Below are 25884 nucleotides of genomic sequence, written 5' to 3'. Positions count from 1 at the left end.
CTTGGCCCTGCTCCCAGCCTTGTACAGGAGATGGGGTGTGGGCAGGGATGGTGGGGGTGGGCGGGTGGGGTGCTGTTGGAGCCACAACACTGCCACGGCTGGCTGACGGAGAGGCTGCATCTGCTGCACCGGCTCAGGAGAAGGGAGAGTGGAAGAATCTCTGTCTTGTTCCTTTCTGCTTCTCTCTCGGTCGTGACTTTATCTTCTCTCATTCCTCGATGAGCCACTGAATCAGTGTAGCTGTAGAGACTCGTCTTAACACACACATCCTGTTTCAATTCTAACTACATATTGAATTTCAACAGAAAATGAAGACATGTGGTCTATTGTACATTTTTATGAGGAATCATATTAAGTAACATTGTTAATTGCTCTGCTTCTTTACTAGAGCTTGTAAAGTTGCAGCTCATGATCACATTCACAATTCTTTCGGTATTTTTAGAAAGTACATCTTTAACTGCAAGCAACAGTAAAACTCTCAGAGCAGTTAAAGCAGTATGGTTGTTCTCTCTGCCGTGGAGCCTCCTCCATTATGTTCAGGTGAAACTGCCACGCTGTGTTTATTTATTGATTTGAAGAGGATTTACGTCGCCTCTCTGTCTGCCTGGGAAGTCGGCAAGTAAAAACATGGACAGCACCACTCCACCATTGAAACCCACCTTGTGCTGGGGGGTGGGATTGCAGCTTGAATGACAGTGATAAAGGCCCATAATGTATATGAATGTATTGTATGCACATTGGAGTTATGTTTATTTGAGACCTGTATCATTGCTGATGGTGACCTCTGTGACCTCTCTCCTCCAGATGATTCCTCTGGATTCCTTTGTCGGGCAGAGTGCAGACGGTAAAATGGTGCCGATCATCCCAGGAGGAAACAGTATCCCCCTCACCTACACCAACAGGAAGGAGTATGTGGAGAGAGCCATCGAGTACAGGCTGCACGAAATCGATCGACAGGTGAGACTCTATTATATTATTACATTGAAGCTTCCCAAAACGTGTCGTCACCCATCAGTGGAAAGCCCATCATCAACTATGTATTAGTTCATCTCCTGATACGTTATGACTTCTCTGTCTCCCATTTTTTTTCTAGCTGAAAATATGATTATTTAAAAGCTGGTCATTAATGGCTTCATTCACAAAGACAGAAAAATTATATTACACTTTTTCAGTCCACTTCAAATTTATGGTTAACAAACCTCATTTCTCTCAGATACATTTTGTTTCAGTCAGAATGTGGTCAGGTTACTGTTTTGAAACTATTTCAGATTATTCATTTCTCATATTAAAATATTTGACAAAACATCAAGTTTGACCATTGGACAATGGGAACGTTAATCAAACTGACCCTGTTGTCCTCTCAGGTGGCAGCGGTTCGTGAGGGCATGTCATGGATCGTACCGGTGCCTTTGCTGTCGCTGCTGACGGCCAAGCAGCTGGAGCAGATGGTGTGCGGCATGCCCGAGATCTGCTGCGACGTGCTGAAGAAGGTGGTGCGCTACCGGGAGGTGGACGAGCAGCACTCCCTGGTGCAGTGGTTCTGGCAGACGCTGGAGGAGTTCTCCAACGAGGAGCGGGTCCTCTTCATGCGCTTCGTGTCGGGACGCTCAAGGCTGCCCGCCAACACGGCCGACATCTCGCAGAGGTTTCAGATCATGAAGGTGGACAGGGTGAGCAGATTCAACTTTTTACGCTGAATAATTGTGATGATGGCTATTTTTTTGCACATCTGATGTTAATGCTTAGTTAAAGCTACGTGTTTGGATTTGAGCTCTGTACGTAAACATCAATCATCAACCTCTGACAGTGCGTTCACACCGGGCGCGAGTAAAATATTCGCCTTGCTCTACTCGCTCGAGTTTGCCCGCTGGAATATTTGTTTTTACTCGCGAATTTCGCGTGTTCACGCCGCGTCCATTCACGTCTGTACAAATTCACGTCCTTTCGCGTCTGTACATTGACTTTGTATGTAATCACGCGAAAAATTCGCCTCACGCCCGGTGTGAACACACCGTGAGGCTGCCCAGGGCCGGCCCGTGGCATAGGCCGTATAGGCAAATGCTAAGGGCGCCGTCCATCCAGGGGGCGCCAGCGCCACAAATGGGAAAGAAAAAAAAAAGTGTAACTTTCACTATAACTAGTTGGTATTATTTCTTAATACAAAAAATAATCCCACGTTAATTTAAATGCAAAGCCTAAAAAGTAAAAATATAATATGTTACAACATTACTCCTACTAAGTCGCCCCCCCGCCCCCCTCTCCCCACATGCCCATTGGTACGTGCCCTCCGCTCTCCCCGCAGTCACACACACACAGCAGAGGTACCTGTCTGCAGCAGGAATGCTTTCAAGCCGTTTTCTTGTTAGAAACACCACATTTTTAATTAGATGTGTGGATACTTGGTTGCATTAATCCTCAAAGTCGGCGCAAATGCCAGCTTGTTTGCGCGACCGTCTCGATATGTTTTTGTTTATATTTCGGTCATTTTACGCCGCCCTTGACGACCTGTCAGTCAAAAGAACAGCTGTGAAGCGCTTCGAACCCGCAGAATCGTTAGGAGAGAGAGAGAAGCAGTGAGGAGGATGACGGTGCTTCAGAGGCTGAAAGTTTTGACTCATTAGATGAGGAATATATTAGATAAAAAGAAGAGAGTTGAGACTTCAGCCTGCTCAGACAGCAGGGCCACAGCTCCAGCTCTGTATACAGACCTGCTGAGCTCTCAAAACATTTTTTTACATGTCAAACAGCACCACAGTGACAACACATGTAGGGTAGGCTACATTATATAGGTTAAATATTGTACATTTTGTGTTTTTTGTCTGTTTAGTTGATATTTTGTTTGGAGAAAAAAAAGCAAATTTCTCATTTAGGGCTACACACATCTCATGAAGTTTGAAATGTAATGTGAAGTCAATATTTAGCTTCTTTATTTTACATTTGAGACATTTGGTGAAAATAGAATGACAGATAACATTTATGCTCAAACAGCAATTTCACAAATTTAATTTTAACTTGTTTTCCACTTATCTATTAGCCTTTATACAGTAGCCTATATTCCACTGCTTTTGTGAAGCTAAGACTTTCGTATACCCATTTCAAGCACCACAACAGTTTCTTCTCATGACTGTAGAGAGACTAATTTTTTTCATGTCCTCACTCAGGATTTACTCAATGAATTTTTTTTTTTTTTTTTTTTTTTTTTTTTGGGGGGGGGGGGGGGGGGGGGTGAGGCTAACACTAGCCAAATACTGATGTGCTAAACCCTGCAGTTCGCTCTACTGACCACTAGAGTGTGTCTCCAACAGTGAGTCAGTCCCAATAGACTCCCATGTTAAATTCTTTACAGCCTGGTACAAAAACTGTTTTGGTCTCTACACCAAATTTCCTCCTTCATGACGACTCTTAAAGCAGATATCAGCTTCACGGCCGTTTCGGCTAATGCTGCGTTCAAGGCAGGCTTTTGAAACCGTAAGTTACAGCTTCAAGTCACAACTACGAATTGGTAGCGTTCCAGGTAACCCGTAGCTCGTGTTTTTACCATCCTGTTGTCTGTGAAAGTTCCCTATAACGGCCACTCGTAACTTCCGACCCGTGAACTCGTACCAGATCGAACTGGTATGACTTCACAGGAAGGAAAAACACAAAGTACGAGTTTCTTTGAACGCACCATGAGTTAGCAGCCCCCGCCCTTGTCAGGCATCAATTGGTCCTCGTGCTACGTCACCACATTCACGCGCATCCCTTGGCTGCACACACAGCCCTTCATGCCGTTCTCTCTCCTCATTGGATAACACTTGTATCCCACAAGGAAAATTTTCTCCTCGGGTTACAGCAGAGCAGAGTGACGGAGAGACTCGTGTTTAGGCTGAAATACTTCATGTAAGTGATTGCTGACGGAAAATAGGACTATTTAGGACTTATATTAACAAAAACATTCCACTGATATCTGCTTTAATATAAGTCAGTTTATAAACGTTCTCCACATAAGTTAGGGTGAAATAAGGGAGGGGCCCCTTTAAGTGAAACCTTATATTGCATTTGAAAGTGGGTTTTGTGAGTTTCCAGTCAAAATTTTCCAACTGGGATTCATATCAAGGGTAAATGCAGATTTTGCTAACAACATGGCCCCTAATGACATCTAAGTTTATGCTGTGTCATGAACATAGTTAGAGCCTCAACATGGCTGTTGACCTAAAGTGTTTTATTTGAAACATAATGAAATTCATGTTTGCAGGACAAAAAAAATCAAAAGCCTCTCAATACACAGTGTTGTTTTACATAAACACATCCAGTTACGGAGGTGAAATGACGCTCTGCCCTTATTTAAACTGTGTCCCACATGTTCAGCAAGACTGAATAAAACATCAAAATTATAATATACTTAATCACAGCAGAGGATCAGTTAGTAAACAGTTAAAGATTCATGTAATTTTTACGAGGCTAAATGACATGGAGGTAACCTATACAGAAAATCTCAGTGAGTCCTGAGTCCTGATCGCACCAGGTCCACATGAACCCCCCTTTTTGTCCATTAGACAAACTGCGAAGAGAGCTCAAGGAAAGTCTAAGTTTGTATATTTTCTAACTCTAAATGTGAAATGTTCTCTGTGTGTCACCCACAGCCGTACGACAGTCTGCCCACCTCTCAGACCTGTTTCTTCCAACTGCGTCTGCCTCCGTACTCGAGCCAGGCCGTCATGGCGGAGCGGCTGCGCTACGCCATCAACAACTGCCGCTCCATCGACATGGACAACTACATGCTATCACGCAACGTGGACAACGCCGAGGGCTCGGACACGGACTACTGAACGACGCAGGCAGTTCCACACGTGCACACATGAATAAAATAGAGTTACAGGAATGAGCGGGCACAAACTGTCTTATTCAAACACACACACACACACACACACCCAGAGATGTGTCGTCATCACTGCATCAGTCGTAGGGAACTCCTGAGCTAACGGGCCACTTTTTACATCAGTTTTATGTACTTTAAACAGCACAGGTTTCATTTCTCCTTGTGGTTTATTAGCAGTTTTTAATGACACACAAATCCACACGAGAAGTGCATTTAGTGTTTTTTTTTTTGTTTTTTTTTCTCTCATTACTCCACATCCCATTTTCAGGGTTTCTGCATGGAGGTTATGTTTATTTGTTTGGAAATGTGTATAGAATATAAAAGCAAGCGGAGGCGGAGTAAAAAAAAAAAGAATATTGTACATTGTGTAAAATGCTTCATTAGGAAAATGTTTTGCATATTATCCATATTTATTGTTTTCATTGCCGACGCCGAGTTTCCCAAAGCATTAAAAAAACAACAACAACAATAAATGCTGCATAATTGATCTGTTTGTTCTGCTGTTTAATGAGAAAAAAACACAAAGGTTTTGTTTCAGAAATGATGTCATGTTTATTTCAGGAGTACAAAAAATCACAAAGGCCATCGTTCAGGGGAGTAAATGATCCGTGAAAAAACAAAACTATATACATGAAGGAAACACCTTGAGCTGTTGAAGCCGCATATTGGAGCTCTAGCAGACAGGTTTGGATTTTTACACTCACACCACACACATTGATTTATTGGTCGCTGTCTCATATAACACATTATAGCACAAGTTGTGTTCAGGTACTGTACTGCACTGTACTTTCACACATTGAATGTTTCATTTCAGCATCAACCTGTCGAAACAAAAACATCATAGTTCATCTTCACTCCCCCCCACACACACACATACACACATGGTTCATACATGACACACGGATCAGAGTTTTAAATCTGTTGTCAGTCGACTACAGAGTTTGTAAAAAATATGTGATGCTGAAACTTGTCCTTTCTGCAGAGCTTTTGTATTTGATTTCTTCACACCACACAGCTCTGTTACCTAGGTTACATAACTGACATTAATTTGCGTATCTCAGTTGAGTGATGAGCAAACAGGCGACTTGAGAGTCACGTTTCGCTACAGTGTTTTCCATCTGTACTGGCGAATCCAAAATACTTCAACATGTCACATCTTAGATTGTTTCTGATCCGTCTGAACAAAAACATCAACATCTTGTTTCCTGCTCTTATGAAACCCTCTAAAAGGAGTGTGAGAAACAAACTGCTACTCTAACTGTAGACCAGAGCTAGCTGATTTCATTGATTAACGTGGATTTATATTTTAAGACGATGTTTAAAAATGGATATTGAATGGAATGAATTTCACTTTTTGGGTAATTACAGTACGGATCTGCCATTTCTCATGTAACTAACCTCTCTCCATACAGAGTATGAACCTGTTAACACTTGCAGGAATAAGACAAAATCCTAGGAAGTCCTAGCCTTTGTTCAGCAGGAGGACAGCGACCAATACCTCTGAGCAGATTAAATACTGTAACAAGAGAAACTTGCAAAAATCCAAACCCGTCTTTTAAACAGTGTCAGTTCTAGTTTGTGTGATCAGTTTGAGTCACAGTTGTGTTCAGATTTAACGGTTTACAGACCCAAGCTGTTAGTTCAGAGGCTGCATTCAAGACCGACTTCGTCACAGCATTGCCTTTCAGATCCATTAAGGGCCTTAACATATCCCAGGATTCACTGCATGGTGGTAATGACAGCGCAGACACCCTGCGCCTTACACTTATTTGAGTTTTGTTACAGCTTCTTTTGGTACGGCATTCACAAAGGAACCCACCTTTGGAGACAGGGTCCTGAAGGTTTTGGCCTTGAACTGAGACAAAGTGGCCGATTTTATCAGAGGGTCCTGACGTTGATCAGCCTGAACGTCACACATGCACCATGTAAAAGGAGAAAACTTGAAAACAATGACCTGCCAACTTCCTGTGAGGTAAGAACGTTACAAATGTCCTTCTGATTAAACTCAAGCTGAGACAACTCAGTTTCATCTAAATCACATCTCAGGGGGCGTCGTTGAGGCTGATTATAATTTTAAAAAACAGACAAATGATGATATATTAATCTTGTAAAAACTGTTTCCTCCTGCCCTGAATCTACTGTTGAACAGAGTGTGAAGTCGGAGATGTTCCCACCTGACAGCAGCTCGTCTCTGATGTGTCAGCATGAGGTAGAGGAATCATTAAAAACCTAAAGAGAAGCAGATCAAACAAAGTAACAGTCGAAGGATTCAGATGTGAGACCCTCAGGTCTCCACTGAACCTCAGGTTGTGTGCATTCGTTCAGAGTTAGGTCCATAAATACGATTGCGTGTTCGGAGGAGCTCGGCTCATGATTTCAGCCTCTTCTACTCAGTCAGGGAAAACCAGTCTCAGTTACGGCGCCCCTTACCATCTCCCCTCTGCTAACATTGTTTTAACCTTTGGACTCATTACCAGATGAAATCCGTCCAACTCAAACATCCCAGCGTCCACCACCGCTGTGGCGATCTGTGTCGCTCTGAGCTGCAGGCTTGAAAATGACAGAAGACTTTGCATGCTTTTTTAAGGCCTTGTAGTGTCCTCAGGCTCCGTGTGGTGGAAGCCATGTCGGGCCTGAATGACGAGATGGACAGTCGTCTGTGGGCGGCTACGATGGCCAGCCTCCGCCTCGCGCCGCCCTCGGGGCGATGATGCTGTCCTTTGCCTGCAGGAGTCTTTCCAGACACGGCGAGCTGATCTTGAAGGGCAGCGGCCCCCGGCTCTGGCGAGGGTTAGCGCTGAGGCAGCGCGGGGGGCCAGTGTGCGAGTCGGTGCTGGAGGACACGGCGTTGTCTTGGGTAGCTCCATTGCTGCAGCGGGCAGTCAGGAGGGAGGTGGCAGAAGAGAAGGAGGAGGAGGAGAAGGAGGAAGGCTGGACAACGAGCCTCGACTCGCTGGTTTTCAGGGAGCAGATTGGCGTCGTGTGAAGCCACTTGAGGTGAGTGGAGGAGAAGGAGGCCGACGGCTCCATGTCTGAGGACCAGGGAGACGATGGAGAGGAGGGAGGAGGGGAGGCACTGCTACAATGCTGCAGGAGGAAGAAGAGGAGGAGGATGTTAGTGTTAGTGCAGTATGTTCTCTGACTGATTGAGTTCTGAGGAGGAGCTGTATGGAGGAGGGGATCTACATGGTTATGTTAAAGCACCGTACGGTTTAAAGGTAGACGTCCATGTGTAGTGTGATTATAAAGCAGGTCTAAGTTTTATATTAATACTATAAAAGTTTCAAAGCCTCAGTCACAGAGAAACACACAGCCTGTATTCAGAAACTGAGCCATAAAACCAGCTGTCAGGACTGCTGTGGCTTTGTGATGTCAGAGCAAAGCAGTCGCCCTCGCCTGGATGTGGGTAGGGGGCTCAGGGGCTTCCTCTCTTCTGAATGGCTGTCTGTTTTCTGAGTGATCCAATGAAATGAAAATAGAGCAGATTTCAGGTAAAACACTCCAAATCCCACAAATGTTAGATGGTGGGTCCAGGTGGGCGGGGATTGGTGACTGCTCTGTTGATACATCACAAAGTCACAGAAGTCGTGACGGCTGGTTTAAAGGCTCAGTTTCTGAATACAAGCTAGACCTGCTTTATAATCGCATTACACATGGACATCTACCTTTACACTAAGGGTGACCAGACAAGCAGTTGTCCTGAATCCTGTCCTCATTGTCCCAAAATGTCTGGAGTAGTTATTGCTGGATAAAACATTAAAGATCATGGAGGTTGAGTCGTCCTTCATGACATGGAGGCTGGTGTCCCGGGACCTGATGAACACGCAGCTAAAAAGCACAAACGTCGGCGTTCCACTGTGTCTGGAGAACAAAGTGTTACCCACCCCCACCCATTCACCCATTCTCATCTGGTCACCCTATTTACACTGCATGGAGCTTTAATATAAACATCTAAGTCTATAGTATACACAGTTGCCTGTTTGATCCCTCAAACAACTGATTCGACTATCTGGATCTGAGAACAAGCTGAGATTGATTTCCCAGGAGAAGTAAAGTAAATGATTTGTTTGGTTTGCAGATGTTTCTGTTCAGATAAATTTAGTTTGGTCATTTCCAAATGTGGAATTCTCCGTCACAGATTCAACACATTCTTGTTTGAGAGGCTGCTCTGGGTTTTTCCCTCATCACTCGACTTCGTCTTATGAAACTGAGCCTGTTGCTGCTGGAAATCGTCGCCAGTGAAAATACATGAATATATTCACGCTGTCTTCCAGGATCCTGTTACATAACATGATTCACAGCCCTGCTCCTCCCATCACACAGAGCTCAGACGCTACGTTAATTTTTTATCTGTTATTTTTAGAGCTGCATCTTCGGACTGTAGTGATAATTGTTATCACTGATTGATCTAACAATTATTTCCCCAGTTCAGAGCTCATAACAACTTTTTAAATGTCATGTATAAAATCATCACAGAGGAAAACAAACACCACACACTGCGGGTGAAACTGGCTGACTGACTGATTGGTTGATTGATAGATTGATAAATCTCTTGACATATTTACCTTTTGCTTCTTCGGCGGAGTGATGTCATCTGTGTGGAGCACATTTGGTTTGATATGAGGAAACCAACTCTGAAGCATTTCTTCTATTTTCAGTATAATGCTGAGGAAGCGTCCACTACAGGAGAACACAGACAAACACTGTTATTGGGGGCTGTCAATTAATTAAAATATTTAATCACAATTAATTGCATTTTTTAATTGGTTCAAAATGATAAATTTGTGTGTGTGCAAACTGACAGAAATGTGTCTTAATGAAAAGTCTCTGGATGGATAAACAAACTGTAAACAATCAGGTGAAAGAACCGGTCAGGTTAAGAACCAGGACACACAGACAGTTTTTTGTGGGACAATCCAGGAATGAACTTTTGGACAGTTCTGTAAAGCTGTAATAATAATAATACTAAACTTAATTTGTGTGGCACTTTTTAAAACAGAGTTACAAAGTGTTTTTTTTATAACTCCAGGAACTACAGCATGTAAAATAGTCAGCAAAGCTGTGATGTAAAAACAACAGAAAAATGCTGTGTAATCAAATTTAAACCTGAAGCCAAGCCAGGAAAGTACATCTGTAAAAAATATGATTTTAAAAGGGATTTCAAAGAGGATAATAGAGCTTCAAAGTCTGGTTTCCTCAGGCAGGTTGTTCCACAGAGTGGCGGCTCAGATCAGTCGTATTTGTGAAGCGAGTCCAGCTGTTGTAATTTGGACTGATTATAATTTGTGTATCTGTGTGATCAGCACGAATAAAGTAAAATTACAACAGCTGGAGTTGGTGAAGGTATAAATAACTGTCTCAAGGTGTTTTATGGAAACAAAAACTACAGCTACTTCAAGGCAACACTCTGTGACTAAAATGATAGTTTCAAAATCATGTGGACGTTTCTTCATCGTCTTGTACCAGGAGAATGACCCCTGTCATTGACACAGCGCCCACTGCTCTGGTAATGCACCATGTATGTTTGGTTGCCTGTCTGGCTCCCTCTGGCAAGAACACGTAGCGCTTTACAGCAACAGATCACACGCAACACAACATGACATCTCTGCCTACCTATAAGAAGCTAGCTAGCTGAGTAATTTCAGTATGTTCATCATGTCAGAGAAAGAAGAGACCAAAGAAGACGTTGTTGGGGAAAGACAGGAAGAAAGAGATGAGTGAAGCTGAGCGAGGGACCGGACAGCCATCCTGTCTTTTCTGTCAGAGAAATGAAAATGTACAAAACATGCTGCAGAAAAGTGGAGTTGTAGGATGGCGACAACGAACGACGACGATGATGGTGATGAAGAGCTGCTGACAGAGGGAGGTGAAGTCATTTGTTTCTTCACACTGTGACATTTCTCCGGCAGACGAGCTTTCAGCTGCAGATTACACAGAGCCAGAGTTGAACCAGAGTCGAACCAGGCTTGAGCCGGCCTGCAGCTCAGATGGCTTAGGGATGTCTCGCCAGTGGCCATTACATAATCCTCATAAAGCCTCTGCCAACACATTCAGAGCTCGGACTGCGTCTGATTGGTGGAACGACATGAAACAGCACAAAGACTGAATAAATAAAACAGGGCTGTGAGGGGGCGAGTGGCCGCTCATCTGTGTGTGTGTGTGTGTGTGTGTGTGTGTGTGTGTGTGTGTGCGCGCGCATTCATGTCTGTCTGTGTGATGCTATCTGAGCCCATGTCCACGTATGAGTGTCACATGACCGGTATGGAGGAAGACGAGCAGAGCATGTTTAACTCCACATGAAAAATGTGACCACTGCTGCCCCATACACACAAATACACACACACACACACACACACACACACCCGGGCTGCAGCACACACGTGGCAGCGGGGGGGGGGGGGGTGTTCCATTCACAGGCTATAAATAGAGCAACAGGCCCGGGAGCAGCCGGCTGAGGCTCCACCCACGCTCACAGACATGAGATGGAGTCAAAAACATGAGCGACTTCAGCCGGGACATCACACACACACACACACACACACACATAGTCTCACAATCTCAGCTACGTCACACCATCATTTTCCACAGGGTCACACGACCCGACAACCCAACAGTCTGACACGAGTGGGAGCAGAACTACAAGTAAAACAACACGAGTCTCTCCAAAGTTAAAGTTGTCATGGTGTGGAACAATATTTACCGCACAGAATATAAGTTTCATCATCATCACTGAGGCAAACTCTTTAAGCAGTCAAATGTAATGTAATAATAATTATTATTACGTTATAATGAAGTAAATCTGTCAAAAATCATTAATAATAATTTTAAACGAAAATCTAGTTTTGATTAAAAATAAAAAATAAAAACAGGTCATTGTTCAGTAAAAAGATAAAAAAATAATCCATCATATCTGTGGAGATAGTTTGGGAGTTTTTTATTTTCTTGTTTTATTAAATTGTTCAACCACCTAATCTGTCTGTTTTACTCAATTTACTGATCATTTTTATTTTCCAGGATTTAATGAGATCTTAATATCTGAGCACATGAAAACATTTTTACATTATTTTCTATTTAAAACTATTTAAATTTTAATTACATTATGTTATTTATTCATAGATTATTTTTATTAATCTCTTCAAGTGTAATTTGGTTTGACAGACAGTCTTAACTCAAACTTAACTCAATATTTTGTCCAGGGCTTTTGTCCATGTGCGTATCTTGAGGGGAAATATGACTTACCATGATAATAATTAATTATATTTTATTGTATTTATAGATATATTTAATTACGTTAACCATATTGAAGTATTGAGTAAAGATTACAACAGATGCCAACTCTACCTCAATCACAAGTTACAACAATAAAGCAAATTAAAAAATGAAAACAAGGAAACTTGAGTACGACATGAACAAAGCACAGACTCACAGCTGCTGATACTAAAACTACACAATGTCTATGACACATCACAGAAGCAGATAGATACTTCTGAATCAGTGGGGAACTGAGATCAGAGGGAGAAGTGTGTCTTCAAACTGAAACCAACTGATCAGAGATCAGCTGTGAGCGTCCCCTTCACTGCTGTAAACGTCTCTGCTCTCTGCTGCCATGTTTTGTCGCCACTGCAGCCAAATGTGAAGCAGCGGAGCCTAAAACAACATCCAATTTGTCCTGGTGGTGAATGACTCAGACGTTTCCCCTCGCTGTGTGTTAAATCTGACATTAGTGGGACAGATGTGACACCACCTACGCTGCAGCGCTGCATGTGTGGTCGGCTGTTAAACAAAGACGTTCGGCTCACGAGCTGTGTTTGTGTTAGAGAAGCAGGTCGGAGTCTGAGCCAGAGGAGGAAACTCACTCAACAGCATCCGAAACCATGAAACCAAACTAAACCAAACAGCGTCTGACGGTGAGTGACGTTCACACTGCAGCTTCACTGCTCAACTCTGATGTCTTTATGTAGCTGTTTCCATTATCCTTTGAAATTTGGACAATTTGAATCCAGTGTGAACTGGTCGTGACCCTGGCGTGACCCATCTGGGGCTAAAGAATGGAAGAAGTAGTAACTACCTGAATTAATCATGAATTGCAGTATTGATAAGTGTTTGTATAACATCTATTAACACACTCGCTAACCATTAGTACATGTCTAAATCATTGTATGAGTCTTTACATAAATGTTTATCTCACTAGTTTGTACATAATTTACTGACACACATAGATGAGCTTATTAATGCAGATTTAACATTTAGAACTGTATTAATAAATTGCATAGTAATTAAAGCAGAAGTAAGCGATCCGGTCGTTTTGGCTAACTTCTTGTCAGCTGATGGAGTTAGCAGTCCCCGACTCCCCGCCCTCGTCCCTACGTCACCACATTCATGCGCATCCCTTGGCTGCACACACAGAGAGGACCGCCCCTGTATGCCGTTCTCTCTCCTCATTGGATAAAGGTTGTAGGATACAAGGAAAGTTTTCTCCTCGGCTTACAGCAGAGCAGAGTGACTGACAGACCCGTGTTTCAGACCAAACACTCTATGTAAGTGATTGCTGTCGGAAGATATAACTATTTAAGACTTATATTAACACAAACATTCCGCTTACATTGGATATATCATATGGTGCTCACTCACTGCAGCATCCTCTCCCACTAAAGGCAGAGCTGAACTTTGGGAGTGAAGATGTAGAGCGACAGGATACAGGATACAGCTATTGACGTGTGTGTGTGACGTTTGTGGGGTCATGGAAAGTCCAGGAAGAAAATATGACGCAACAAACAACAAATCAAGTCAAACACACTTTGTTTAATGTTTGATTGTTTGTAATCTAAATTATTAATGATAGAAGGGGAATATCTGCAAACCACATCATCAGTCTAGGCATTAACATCAATAATCTTTTATTATTCTTTCTTTAACATAAAGCGTCAACAATGGAAAGTTGGAATCAAATCAAACTTTATTGTCTATTTCAAAACTGTTATCATTACAGGCAGTGAAGTGTCATTTCACCAGAACTAGACTGTCAGTACGTTTACATGCAGAGCTTAATCGAGCTATGCTCAAAATTCGATTTTGGCGTCAAGTCGGACTTCTGTCCTTGTCTCAATATACATGCAACTGAGAAAATCGAATAACTGACGGGGTCCGCCTCCTCATGCGCCGTCACCCGTCGTTTCAGCAGGTTAATACGCCGCCTGTCCTGTTGACTTTTCTGTCACCTCGTAAAAAACTGAATATAAACAACTTATAAGCTTACTAATAATAAATTCTCAACTGCAGTTCCCGACCAGACACGTCAGTCTGGGCCGGATTCGCGCTGAGAATAGGATACGGGCTTCCTTTTTTCATCTCTCTCTCTCTCTCTCTCTCTCTCTCTCTCTCTCGTCTCTCTCTCTCTTTATTTTATTTTTTTAATAAAACACTTGCTGGTTGCACTGTGTGAAATGCATTGAATCGGCGCTGATGTTGGTTTTTTTTTTCTTTACTTTGCCGGGGGTTTGGCTGGCTTCTCTGCTCCACTTGGTGCCGTCTCTACGGTTGTGGAGCATGCGCACATGCATTGTCCAGTTATACTCTGATTAAGGTGTATACATGCCGGAGAAAATCGAATTCCAATCGCATTATCTGGGTGTCTTAATCGGAGTTCTCAACTCCGATTTCAGTCAGACTAAGGTGTTTACATGCACTTCAGTTATCCAGTTATAGTCGGATTAAGGCAATAATTCGGTTTTTTCAAGTGTCATGTAAACGTACTGTGTGAGTGGTGTTCAGAGGAACTCTGAGGTGAGTTGTTGGACTTTACAACTATTTAAAGGCACTAACACACATTTGGTTTTATTTAAGTTAAAGGGCCCATATTATGCAAAATCCACTTTATACTGGTTTTGAAGCGGTTGTGTTTCTCTGACGCCTGGAGGAAAGAAGTCTGTTCGCTCCCTTAATTGATTGCCTCACTTCTTTTCAGATCGTGTGCCCAAAGGGCCAGTTGGAAGAGTTGGAAGTGCTGCTGATCTTGACGTCAAGAGCAGCTAACTCCACCTCCCGGTACTTCCTTATACTCCCGCTGGGCCAGTCTATAAAAGTGTGAGCTCCGCCTGCTGACTTTTTTCCAGAACAGCGACAGTAAGAAGCAAGCAGCCCAAGTGCGAAGTTATCGGCGCCAGTAAAAAGGGAACATTTACAGTTTTTCAGACAAGACGATAGTCTCATAAACTAGGCTATTCAAATTTTTTTAAATTGAACAACGATTCGATCATTCAATTTGATTATTGCCCCATCCCTATTCCCAATGTCACCATTAGCACATGGTACCGGTAGCGAAACCACACCCTCTCCCCATGGACGTGGTTTGCACATCTTATTGCATTTCAAGGTGCCCACACAGAAATGGCTCGTTCTCAGGAGAGCTCTTGAGAGCCACTATTAGATTGCTGAGATTTTGAACAGATTGATTTGGGGACAATACTCCAAATACATGTGGTTGGACCACTTAGACCTACTGTATGTGAAATGGTTGAAAAACAGCATAATATGGGACCTTTAAATGTTTGGGGGAAAAAAAACTGTGTTTTGCAGAGTGGGGTCCGAGTTTCAGTTGTTTGACTTAACTGTTAAAATTTTAAGATAAACTCCCCGAGTTGTGTTAACCTTCAGTGGTGGAGGTCTAAATCGGCTGGTATTGGCTAACATTGAGTTGGCAGTATAGCCTTTGACATTTTCACATTGTAGCATTGTACAGCACATTAACAGTTAGGGTTAGATAAATGCTTCCATTACTTGGTTACTGAAAATAAGTAAAAAGATCAATACTACAGCTTAGCTTAGTTTAGCTGATCTTAACAGACGGAAACTGATAGTTTGCCTCTGTCGAAAGCTAAAAAGTTTGTATCTAAAGCTGATTATAGGCCACGAGTTTTCTCTGCCAGATTAGAGGCCTCAGTGAGTTGCTATCAGAAAGTGACAAGTCGTGCTAGACTTGGCAAACTTTGCAACAAGTAGGCTGAAAGTGAAACACTGAAAGTGTTGGAGTCATTTTTTTCAGTTAAGTGCTTTATTGGACAAAAAGTTTATATAAACTCCTCAAAAATAGTTTGGAAACGTTATTTCAGTTAGTCATTTCTCCCCTTTAATAATACCAATTGGTGTTGTATTTTACAAGTTCAACTGTGTTACTCATTCCAAGAATCCATGATCCTCACAAGTTGTTCCTCGTTGTAAAGGTAACTAATCAGGCTTTCCACAAAATACAACACCAATTGGTATCATTAAAGGGGAGAAATGACTAACTGAAATAACGTTTCCAAACTTTTTTTGAGAAGTTTATTTGTTACAGTGAAGTTATTTAAATAAAGTACTTGGCAATTAAATGCTGCATTGGAGCACCTAAGTTATTATTATTTAAAAATAAATTTAAGAAAGTGTGGGTATGTGAGCATTTTTTCAGTTTTTACATAACTGTACAAGACATAACTGATTGGACAAAAATTAACCTCTTGTTAAAGCAACTGTCAGACAAACTGGTTTCTGCTCAAAGATTGTTTGTAAGGGTTTAAGCTCCACTTAAACAGTAACATATTTCTTAATATCATATCAATAATTGAATCTTATAAACTTTATTTCTGAACTAGGACCTTCAGTGTCTCTAGATCAAGATGATGCGTGTGAGCAGCTGCAGCTGTTAGAGAAATATTAAATCAACATTTAAGTTATTGTCTGGACTTGAATCATCAGTGACGATCGGGTTTGACCACTCAACTATTTTATCTGACACACATTCCTGCCTGTGTTCAGCTCCATGATGCTTTTAACTGCTGTTTATCTGACATGTGGCTGTTATCAGTCCATCAAATCGGGACAGGGAAGGGTCAACACGCATGCACACACACAGACACAGGAAGCACTGACGAACAGATGTTGAAGTATTTCTAAGGTATTTACCCCATGTGTGGATTCTGCAGGACCCCGAGGATTCTCTGGATACGGTCCATGGCAACGCTCTCCTGGAAACTGCTGAGACCTGCAGGTGATAAGAGGAGATGAGAGAAATCTGTCATGAGGCCAAGTTGTACTGTAGGCCCCAAATGATTAATCGTCTGCCGAGAGTCTTTCTCGGACATATCAGTATCAGTGTTGGACAATAAGAACCAATGTAAAGACTTTTGTTGTTTCTTCAAACTTTGCAGATGAACTGGATTTAATTTAGAAATATCCTTACATTGGTTGATCCACTAGAGAAAAATAATGTTAGTGTTCATTCAGTTTGTGGTTCTCTCATTTCTATCAGTTTGCTCCACACAAAACTGCATTACTGCTTGAGAAAAGAAAGTGTGTCATTATTCATCAGAGGCTTTTGACTTTTTCTAGTTATTTTTATTTATTTTATTGACATTGGACTGAGGCCAAATGAACTATTTATTGTTTAACGGTAAAAGCCTCAGGCCTCAATAGACATTTATTTATTGAGTGTTTGAACCATATTTGGTTCATTGCAAAAATGAGATTCATGAATTCATGAAACATGAGAAATATCAGGTGATTAATTCGATTTTTGTTTTGTTTTTAGTTTTTAACTGTTGATTGGACAAAACAAGAAATTTAATGACTCCTGTCTCCTTGTGCTCTGTGATTCTGTAGTGGCTATCTGCCACTGTTTTACAGATCAAATAATTAATCACCAGGTTAAGCAATGAAGAAATTCATTGCTAGGTGTAACTCAACTTTCATTTTTCATCATTTGATTTAAAGGAAAAAAATTGTTTTGCTTTGACCGACCGTCAAAACCTTGAAATTGTTGTTAAAGCATCAAATCCTCACACTTACGAAGCTAAAACTAGCAGGCTTTTACTCCAACAGGGACCAAGACATAAATCAAAAGCATCCCTATTTTGAATGTCTATATTTGAAATTATGTTAAAATGCTTTGGTTTGATTTAATGTGAGAAAAGATCTATAAAATGATGATCGCTACATTTTGTTATGACTATGATCTGAGCGCATCATCTCACTCCATCCACAAGTGGAAGTTTGTGGAGCTTGGGCTCTGTTTATGACTTTACTGCTCATTTATTTGCCACAGTAGCATTTGTGAGCAGGAACAAGTGCAAACAGCTGCTATTCAGTCCATATCTCACCTAAATTGCATACAACAGAGTGTCTTTGATCCGCTCTTTCATCTCTGAGGCACTCGGACTTTAAAAGGATGTTAAATGACTCGTGACAGCTTTGATCCCTTTTCTTTGTTTTACCACTGTAATTTTCAGAGAGCAGCGTGCCTCCCTGAAGGTTTTATTCTGGAAAGTCAGTTTCAATATTAGTAAATGTATTACACATGTTGATTAGGAGGAGATAATTTCCTGAATGTTGACATGAGACACATGTTGAAAAAGTGACATAGCCTACCAAGAATTACATGAATCTTTAATTGATTACTAATGAATCCTTTGTTGGAGCCTAATTCCACAAAACCTCCAGTGTCACACTCACACATGCAAGAGAGCAGAGTGTCATTTTACCTCAGTTTCACCTCCCATCTTCAGAGGTATTTCTTTGGTCACATACTATATAAAGAATATAGGCAATGTAATTTCACTAAATACTAAAGGTCAGCTAGTGACACTGAGGCTATACTGTTTGCCTCGTAGTTCTGACAGAGCAGGAACTTTTAGATGCCATGCTGTTAGCCAAATCTGAAGAGTTTACACTTGAGATGATGTTTATGTGGGGCAACATGCCAGTGGCGCGGACCATTAGGATTTTCACTACTTACAAGTTTTCTCTAGCAGAAAACTTGTAAGTTCACTTGTTAGCAGAGAGTTAACATTGGGTTTTTTTTCCACCTCTGGAGACAGATGTTCATGAGTGAAAAAATGAATGAAAATGAAAACATTTTACAAAAAGCCTCCTTAATTAACACAATCAACCATTTGATCAGAACAGCAAGGATCTACATGTGATCATTTTTGATGTTATGAATTAACATGTTTTTGTTTCTTTGCAAACAAGACACACCGTGTTAATGAAGCCTGCTTCTGGTTTTTGTGCTAAGCTAAGCTAGTCACCTACAAAAAAAAAAAAAGAAATATTTTTTTCTGGGACACTGAATAGCCTAATTTACCGAAAATGTAAAAATATGCCATACAATCACCTTGAAGCACAGAACAAACAAACAAAATGAGGGTTTGAGCAGGTGGTGGTCCTACATTAGTGGTCCTCAAAGTCTGGACCAAAAGATGACTAATATTCTGTGATCCGCTCTGCTTCTGGTGCTTCAGGAGGACACCTAGTGACATGCCTAAATAATCACCCTGCTTTGCGTCAGCGATCACAACATGAGGTGTTTACAGCAGCGTGGTCTGTACAAAGTGTTTTCATTAACAAACCCAGGCAGTGATAGACACTTACGTTCAGAGTACCTGCCTGATTTCAGGCCCCGCAGGATGGATGACAGCGGATGGATGTAGCACTGCAGCTCCATGCACTGTGTGGAACAGATAATTGAGTTAGCATTAATGATATCAGTGCTGCACCAAGCAGAGTGCTCCCTAACAGCCACATGTACCACAGCAGAGCACTGTTGTTTACCTAGAACTGAACTCAGGACTCAGGACCCACAATGAGCGAGTGAACAGCATGTATCACTGCTTGTATGATTTTTTTTTTTTGCTATTACAACCATTTTTTCCCATCCAACCATCATTCACTCATTCATTAAATCTTATTTTAACTCAAAATAAAATCCATAACACATTAAGATTAAATGAAAACTTAAAACTATAATTTACATATTAAAATAAGGGTTTACAGATCAGTTAAAACAGGAAAATAGTAGAGTGTGATGTAATTAAAAGTTTAAAGAGCTTTTTCTACTAGTAATATGGTTATGGTTTTTGCACACTATTACAATTAACAGTCACCCAATTCAATCATCTGCTGTTCATGGTCTCTCTCTCGCTCCTTCCTCCTTCTCTCTCCTCCCCCACCCTTCACCCGAGAAAGAGCCTCGAGATAATGTGTATTACTTAGCACTTTACAAATACAATTGTATTGAAGTGAATTCCCTCAATTTCTCATTTTGTCAGGGATGTATCGATCTATAGCTAAGTGACCTTGTACCCATTAACAATCGTTTCCATTTAATGCCATTAGCCTCCTGCTCATACACTAAAAGTAAATGTCCACAGGCTGCAATTAACAGCTGAGGGAGTTCACAGAGAAACTGATAGCAATCAACGCCTTCACACGTGGCTCGCCAAGCTGTCACGCTACCACCCTCGTCCCCAACTCCACTCTGCACCTCAGACTGACACATGAGACCCGATCGCACCATCACACTGGCATCATCCGATCCTCTTACAGTCTGATATCACCAGCGCCTCCCTGCAGTTGTTGTTCACCTTTGTGGTGCATCACTCTGTTGCTGTTGTTTAAACATGACGAGATGAAAAACAGCAGCCAAGTGTTTCAGCTGATCCTGTTGTTGTCGTATTAAGTTGACTATTAGTTTCCCAATAAACTGCACCAACGGGACCTGTGAGGGTTTTTTTGTAATAAGACAGCTAACACCGTTGAGGGGAAACTGTCCTAGGTCCTCGATCATAAGTCCTTCATCTTTCAGTTCATAAGGACGGACTTACACTTGTTCTGGTGAAGTGTAAATTATAAATTCTGTCTCATCTCTAAGTTGTAACTAACTTGGTGCAAATTGTTTTTAAGTTGTAGAGAAACTCTGGAGAAGGAGCTTGACCAAAGGCCTCAGGGATGGACCTCATCACCACCTATCTCCTGTGTTTGAATCCCTGGAGCCAGTGGTTGAAGGAAGTAAGTACATTTATTACTGTACTCTATTCAAAGCCAGAGCTGCATTTTTACATGTAATTACAGTGAATATTTTTGTGGATTGGTGTAATGAGAATCACAATCACTCATACAATTTTGGTTAAAATGGTAGGGAAAATTGTGAGAACGAGATATTTTTAGCCGTCCACAAGCTTTGATCTGACTCCTCCCACAAGTTGAAGTGTGAGCTAATGCTAATAACTCTGGAAGAAGGTACAGGATCAAACATTCATTCACACCTCCGTCAGCAAAGCCTATCAGGAAAAACTCCAGCAGGACAGACAGTGAGGGGTGTCTCATTGCCAGGGTAATGTTCATCAGTGTGTGTATCTAATGTGTATTTACTGTAATGTTTGTCTTTTCTGTTCAGTTCTAGTAAACCGAGACAATTTATGATAGCCTACAGTAAACTTCACCCAGTGCTTCCACCAGAAACCACAACCAATAGAAATTGTGAATGTTGAATGCATCAGTTTGCAATGACCGGCTAACCCTAACTGAAATGGTGCCCGAGGCTAATGGGTATTAATGTATTTACACTGTATGCCCAAAATAATGGATAAAACATGATTTCTCAGAATTTAATATGAAATATATTAAACTGGTGGTCATAAGTTAACATAACCATAAACATGTTACTTTTTCAGGAGAATCCTGGGTTTCAATATAAACACTGATGGGGGATACTGGTAGCCGCTCTGTGCCATAATGCAAACAACTGTGAATAAACCTCTCACCTTGTGCCAGAACAGTTCGTTTTCAGTGTCTGGTTGAGGCTTTTCACAGAGTCCATCCAAACCAGTGCCATGTGCTCTCTTCCTGGTTGAATGATGCTGTGAACAAACGGAGGTAAATCCCTGAACTGGACAGACTGCTGGGGTCTGTGGGGCAGCTGGAGACTCACAGCAGTGACCCCGCCTCCTCTGGGTCGCTCCAGAGTGGAAGCAGCTTGAAGGAGATTGCTTTGATGATGTGGTCAATGATGATGATGATGATGATGAAGCTGATAATGATGACGGCGGTAGCTCCTCTGCATCCTGAGGGCTTAATCTCTTCAGGCTGTCGTAGTCATCCTCATCACTGGCGAGCCAGTCGATGGAGTAATCCGAGTCTGAGGCCGACATGGTGAAGCTGGATTCTCAGCCAGCAGAAAGCATCACGGACCTGCCAGACAAACACAAGGCCAAGTCTAAACTTTAGTAGTGGATATCCCAAAGCTTATGATACCAACTGGTCAGACTGAATTTGCAGAAAATGTGGCAATATAGAATAGAATAATACATCTTTTTAAAATGATGCAGTCATATAATATATATATATATATATATATATATAACTATGAAGTCTGGGTCTCGATATAACAGAGAAATCATACTATATGGCTTCAGGGATGAGCTATATTTATATAGAGAATATAAATCCTACATCAGACAGTGTGGACTGAGATTAAGATACTTAAAGCTCCCATACAGTATAAAGGTAGATGATTCTATTGAAGCTCCATGCAGTATAAATGTATTTCTCCATGTGTAATGTCATTATAAATCAGGTTTAGGTTTCACCAATATTGTGCAAGTATCAGTCTCAGTCCACAGAGAAATGCACACGCAAGCTGTATCATGTTTACTTTGAGAGAAATGTTCAAACTTCTATACATTTTTTTGAAAACATCTCGTTTTTAACATATTAATCCTAATGTCAAGTCATATTTAGCCTCTTTGCAAATTTTGGGATCTTGATTCAGGATCTTGATGAGGTCATTGGCAGCTCAGTGGTCTTCAAGAAGAAGCAATATATAAAAGGACTCTCTGGGAAAAATAGAGTTTGAAAAGTTGAAATTACTGCAACACATGGATAAGCTGCTACCTCATCCAGACAGAGACTCAATCAAAGCCATAATTTACAGTTTTACGATCATGAGCTCGAATGAGGAAATTGTTAGAAAGGACAAGACGTGAACTAAATTTAATCTTCACCAGCTGAGAGAGAAACACATATTTCCACCCAAAGCTCTTTGTTTCAACATCCACAGTCTGAGACACTGTGGTCACGTCCTCTGTGCTGTTTCTGGGGTTTGAATGAGGCAAGGATGACTAGTCTGATCTTTTTTTTACTTTAAATGTGGCCGTGGTTAGACAAAGAGATTCTGCTGAATCATTAGTGTGTTTACTTATAAACAAACCACTTCCAACCATGTCCAATATGTATTCATATTTACTTTTCTGGCTGCCATTAGCTGCAATCCTACATAAGACTAAAACTACTATTTCATATTTCAATTGCAGAATTACATTCCAGGCAGGAATAGAGATTCTATTTAGATTGGACGTTTGAGCTGTCTTTTTCATTCATTATTTTCTATTTTCTTAATTGATGCATTTATCACAAGGTCAATAAAATATCGGAAAATAGTAAAAAAAAATAAAAATAAAAATAAAAATAAAAAAAGCCCCATCATCACAGTTAAGCCAAAGTTGATATAACCAACAGACAAAAACATCTGACACCTAGCCTACAAAATAGCCTACAATATAATTCCATTTGAGTACCAGTGAACTCTTGGAGATGCTCTTGCTTTAAAATGCTTAAGTAGCACAAACTGGAGAGAATTTGTTTCGGCGTTAAGGATTAGTTATTCTAAAACTCTTCTCATGATATCCAACTGTGACAGGAAATTTAGCACTCTCTGCTGGAGGGGATGTGGTCTATTTGGGAACTTTTCTCTTGTTTATCGGCAGTGTCCCAAATTAGTCATTTGGAAAAATAGTGAAGAGCTCATTAGAGCCACAACAATTTAATAATAATTCTAAGAAATCTGCCTTCGAAGAGTTCAGGGGGAAAGCAAAGGGTTACTACACAGGGTTCTTTGGTTAATAGCTAATAAAATGATTTCAGTAAACTGGCTTAAGCCCCTCCCTCCTGTCATGGACCAATGGAAACAAAGACTGGATGTGGTCTGTATGGAAAATATAATGGTGAGACTGCAACTATGGATGAACATCTACCTAGACAGATGGGACTCTGTTATTAGATAACCAACAAAATCAAACTGTTGCAAACTTTCAATTTGATAACTTGGGTGTATAGGAAAATGTATGCTTCATGTTTGACTGGTCACTTACAGTATACTGTAGCTCTGACATTAAATGTGACATACCAGTTTAACAAGAAAATCAATGTCACTTAAATAGTACGAATATAAAACTTGTCTGGGAAGAAACGGTGGTGCTGAGTGAGTACTTCTTATATCATGGGTCCAATTGTTGGTGTCGATCGCTGGTCTCAGTCCCTGCCTGGTCTAGGTCTCTGTTCTCAATCATTGTCCCTCATCCTAATCCCTATAGTCCCAGCCCCTGGTCTATGGTTTACGTCCCTGTTCAGGTCCCTGGTCTAAATTCCTGGCCTAAGCACTTGGTCCAGTTGATCCAGACCCTGAACCTGATCCTGAGTCCTGAGTCCTGCTCTCAGAGTTGTTCCAGCTCAGTGTCCTGAAATGACTGTATATAGAGGCCAGTAGATTAAATAACCCTCCTCTGCCTCTTCCAAATGGGCAGGTCGTCCAACATTATGTAAGGAAAAACATCCAGACACATGGACCTGTTTCCCACTGCCTGTCAGTTCACATGCAGATACACACACATAACACACACACACACACACACACACGCGGACATGCAGATTCAGACATTTTCAACAACTTCGCCCCTATTGTTTGCTGAATGCACATTTAAAATACGCATAAATATGAATTCACTGCTACTGTTTCCCCCGACAGAGGACATTGTTAATAACAACCGCACAAAATCCACCCTGACCGGTGTGTTCACGGAGCAGAGCCGCGAACATCACCTTTACAATCCGCGTTTGTTTCGCTGAAGCTACTCACCTGCTCCTGGCGCTCATTAACATTTACAGTGATAATATGTGATGAATCCAGGTGAGCTGTGAGGAGAGGTAGAAGCAGCAGACCGTCACTTACTAGAATTGAACAGCGCGTTTCCTCCGTCCGGTTCGGTGAGTCGAGGACATGCAGCAGCCGTGTGTGCGGATGCGCTGACGGAGCGAGCTGACTGATGATGGAGCGAAACCATGAGACCAGCCGACGCAGACGGGCGGGCGCGCGGGCGGGCGGTAGTCCCATCCAGCCCGTGCAGCCTCTCCCTGGGCAACGTGTCGGAAGAGGGGCGGGGCACGAGCGCGTCTCCTCTCTGCCGGTCTCTGCGCTCCTCACCGCCCCTATCTGACCGACACACCGTCTACACACACACACACACGCACGCACGCGCGCACAGGAAACAGTCTCACGGCGTTGTGGAAAAATAAATAAAACAATGAGAGCGCACACGTGATTACGCAATGACGACTCACTGTACCGCGTCACCGCCTCCAATTAATCTCCCATTGGATCAGAGTCCACTGCAGCACGTGACCAGCCAGAAGCCTAATTAATGCTGCCTTATGGGACTGCCTGGACTTTTGTAACTGACCACACTGTCAGAAGTGGACACTTTTGGAAAGTCATAAATCATTTGGTATTGTATAGGAAATATACCAGAAATATCTGGAATCAAATGTGTAGCCTACTTTTCAGGGAGCAAATACGTTTATTTCCCAGTTTTCTTGGCTGAAAGACTTTAGTGTTTGGCTATTTGAAGACAAAATGAAGCAGTCTATATATGTTAACCTGGGATTCTAGTTATAATGAGGCGATTTTGATCATCATTCATCATTGATCATTCAATTGATTGTGGATTGGTGATGAAAATAATTGTTGGTCACATTTTTGCTTGAGATTTATAATAAAAAGAAAAGTGATAAAACAACTTTACAACAAATCTGCTCCACATGAACGAATTCAGTTCAGGTATTAAAACTTTACCTCTGGTAAACTTTCTTACATGGAATAATTATTAGTTATGTAGGCCTAAATGTTGAAGATTTTCAATTCCAGCTCAAAAAAGTATACCAACATCACTTTGAAACACTATACAGATAATAACAATTGACAAGATGAGTTTATAGCATCAGATGTTTTCTGAATATGTAGCATGTTTGTGTCTCTGCATGTTTTCTTATGCTACAGTGTATTGAGCTCTCAGGGCCACCATAAAAAACAGTTTATGAATAGCTTATTGCTAACTCTGAGCCAGGTGTGCATACTGTACAGAGCAAATCTGTATATTTACTATCAG

The 25884-nt window shown here is 41.5% G+C and overlaps 2 protein-coding genes across 7 annotated transcripts in view; one reads left to right on the top strand and one right to left on the bottom strand.

The window, feature by feature from the left end:
- The window catches only part of herc1 (HECT and RLD domain containing E3 ubiquitin protein ligase family member 1), a 68550-nt gene extending 63205 nt beyond the window's left edge, over positions 1–5345 (top strand). For all 6 annotated transcript variants that reach the window (XM_084001784.1, XM_084001786.1, XM_084001783.1 and 3 more), the window contains exons 77-79: positions 805–957; positions 1365–1670; positions 4623–5345. In XM_084001784.1, the coding sequence (XP_083857910.1) occupies positions 805–957; positions 1365–1670; positions 4623–4808 (645 nt within the window). In that variant the 3' untranslated portion in view covers positions 4809–5345. The remainder of the gene's footprint in view (positions 1–804; positions 958–1364; positions 1671–4622) is intronic.
- Positions 5346–5772: 427 nt separating this feature from the next.
- Positions 5773–24766, bottom strand: LOC311002969 (uncharacterized protein). Its single transcript, XM_083994600.1, has 6 exons — positions 24672–24766; positions 21430–21856; positions 19259–19334; positions 16796–16874; positions 9424–9538; positions 5773–7945 (listed from the first exon to the last, which is right to left on the bottom strand). Exons 2-6 carry the CDS (start codon positions 21814–21816, stop codon positions 7526–7528), a joined length of 1077 nt encoding a protein of 358 aa, XP_083850726.1. The 5' UTR covers positions 21817–21856; positions 24672–24766; the 3' UTR covers positions 5773–7525.
- Positions 24767–25884: the final 1118 nt, after the last annotated feature.

The sequence above is a fragment of the Trachurus trachurus genome (genome assembly GCF_905171665.1).
Source record: "Trachurus trachurus genome assembly, chromosome: 3".
NCBI lineage: Eukaryota > Metazoa > Chordata > Actinopteri > Carangiformes > Carangidae > Trachurus > Trachurus trachurus.
Note: the sequence above shows the minus strand (reverse complement) of the source record. Positions and strands in the feature narration are given on the sequence as shown.

What these genes read in the sequence shown, in the direction of transcription:
- LOC311002969 (XM_083994600.1), bottom strand. Translation starts at nt 21,816, where the DNA reads ATGTCGGCCTCAGACTCGGATTACTCCATCGACTGGCTCGCCAGTGAT. An exon ending in ACGAACTGTTCTGGCACAAG is followed by an intron (nt 19,335 to 21,429) that starts GTGAGAGGTTTA and finishes TGTTCCACACAG; the next exon opens with TGCATGGAGCTGCAGTGCTA. An exon ending in CTGCAGAATCCACACATGGG is followed by an intron (nt 9,539 to 16,795) that starts GTAAATACCTTA and finishes GTTCTCCTGTAG; the next exon opens with TGGACGCTTCCTCAGCATTA.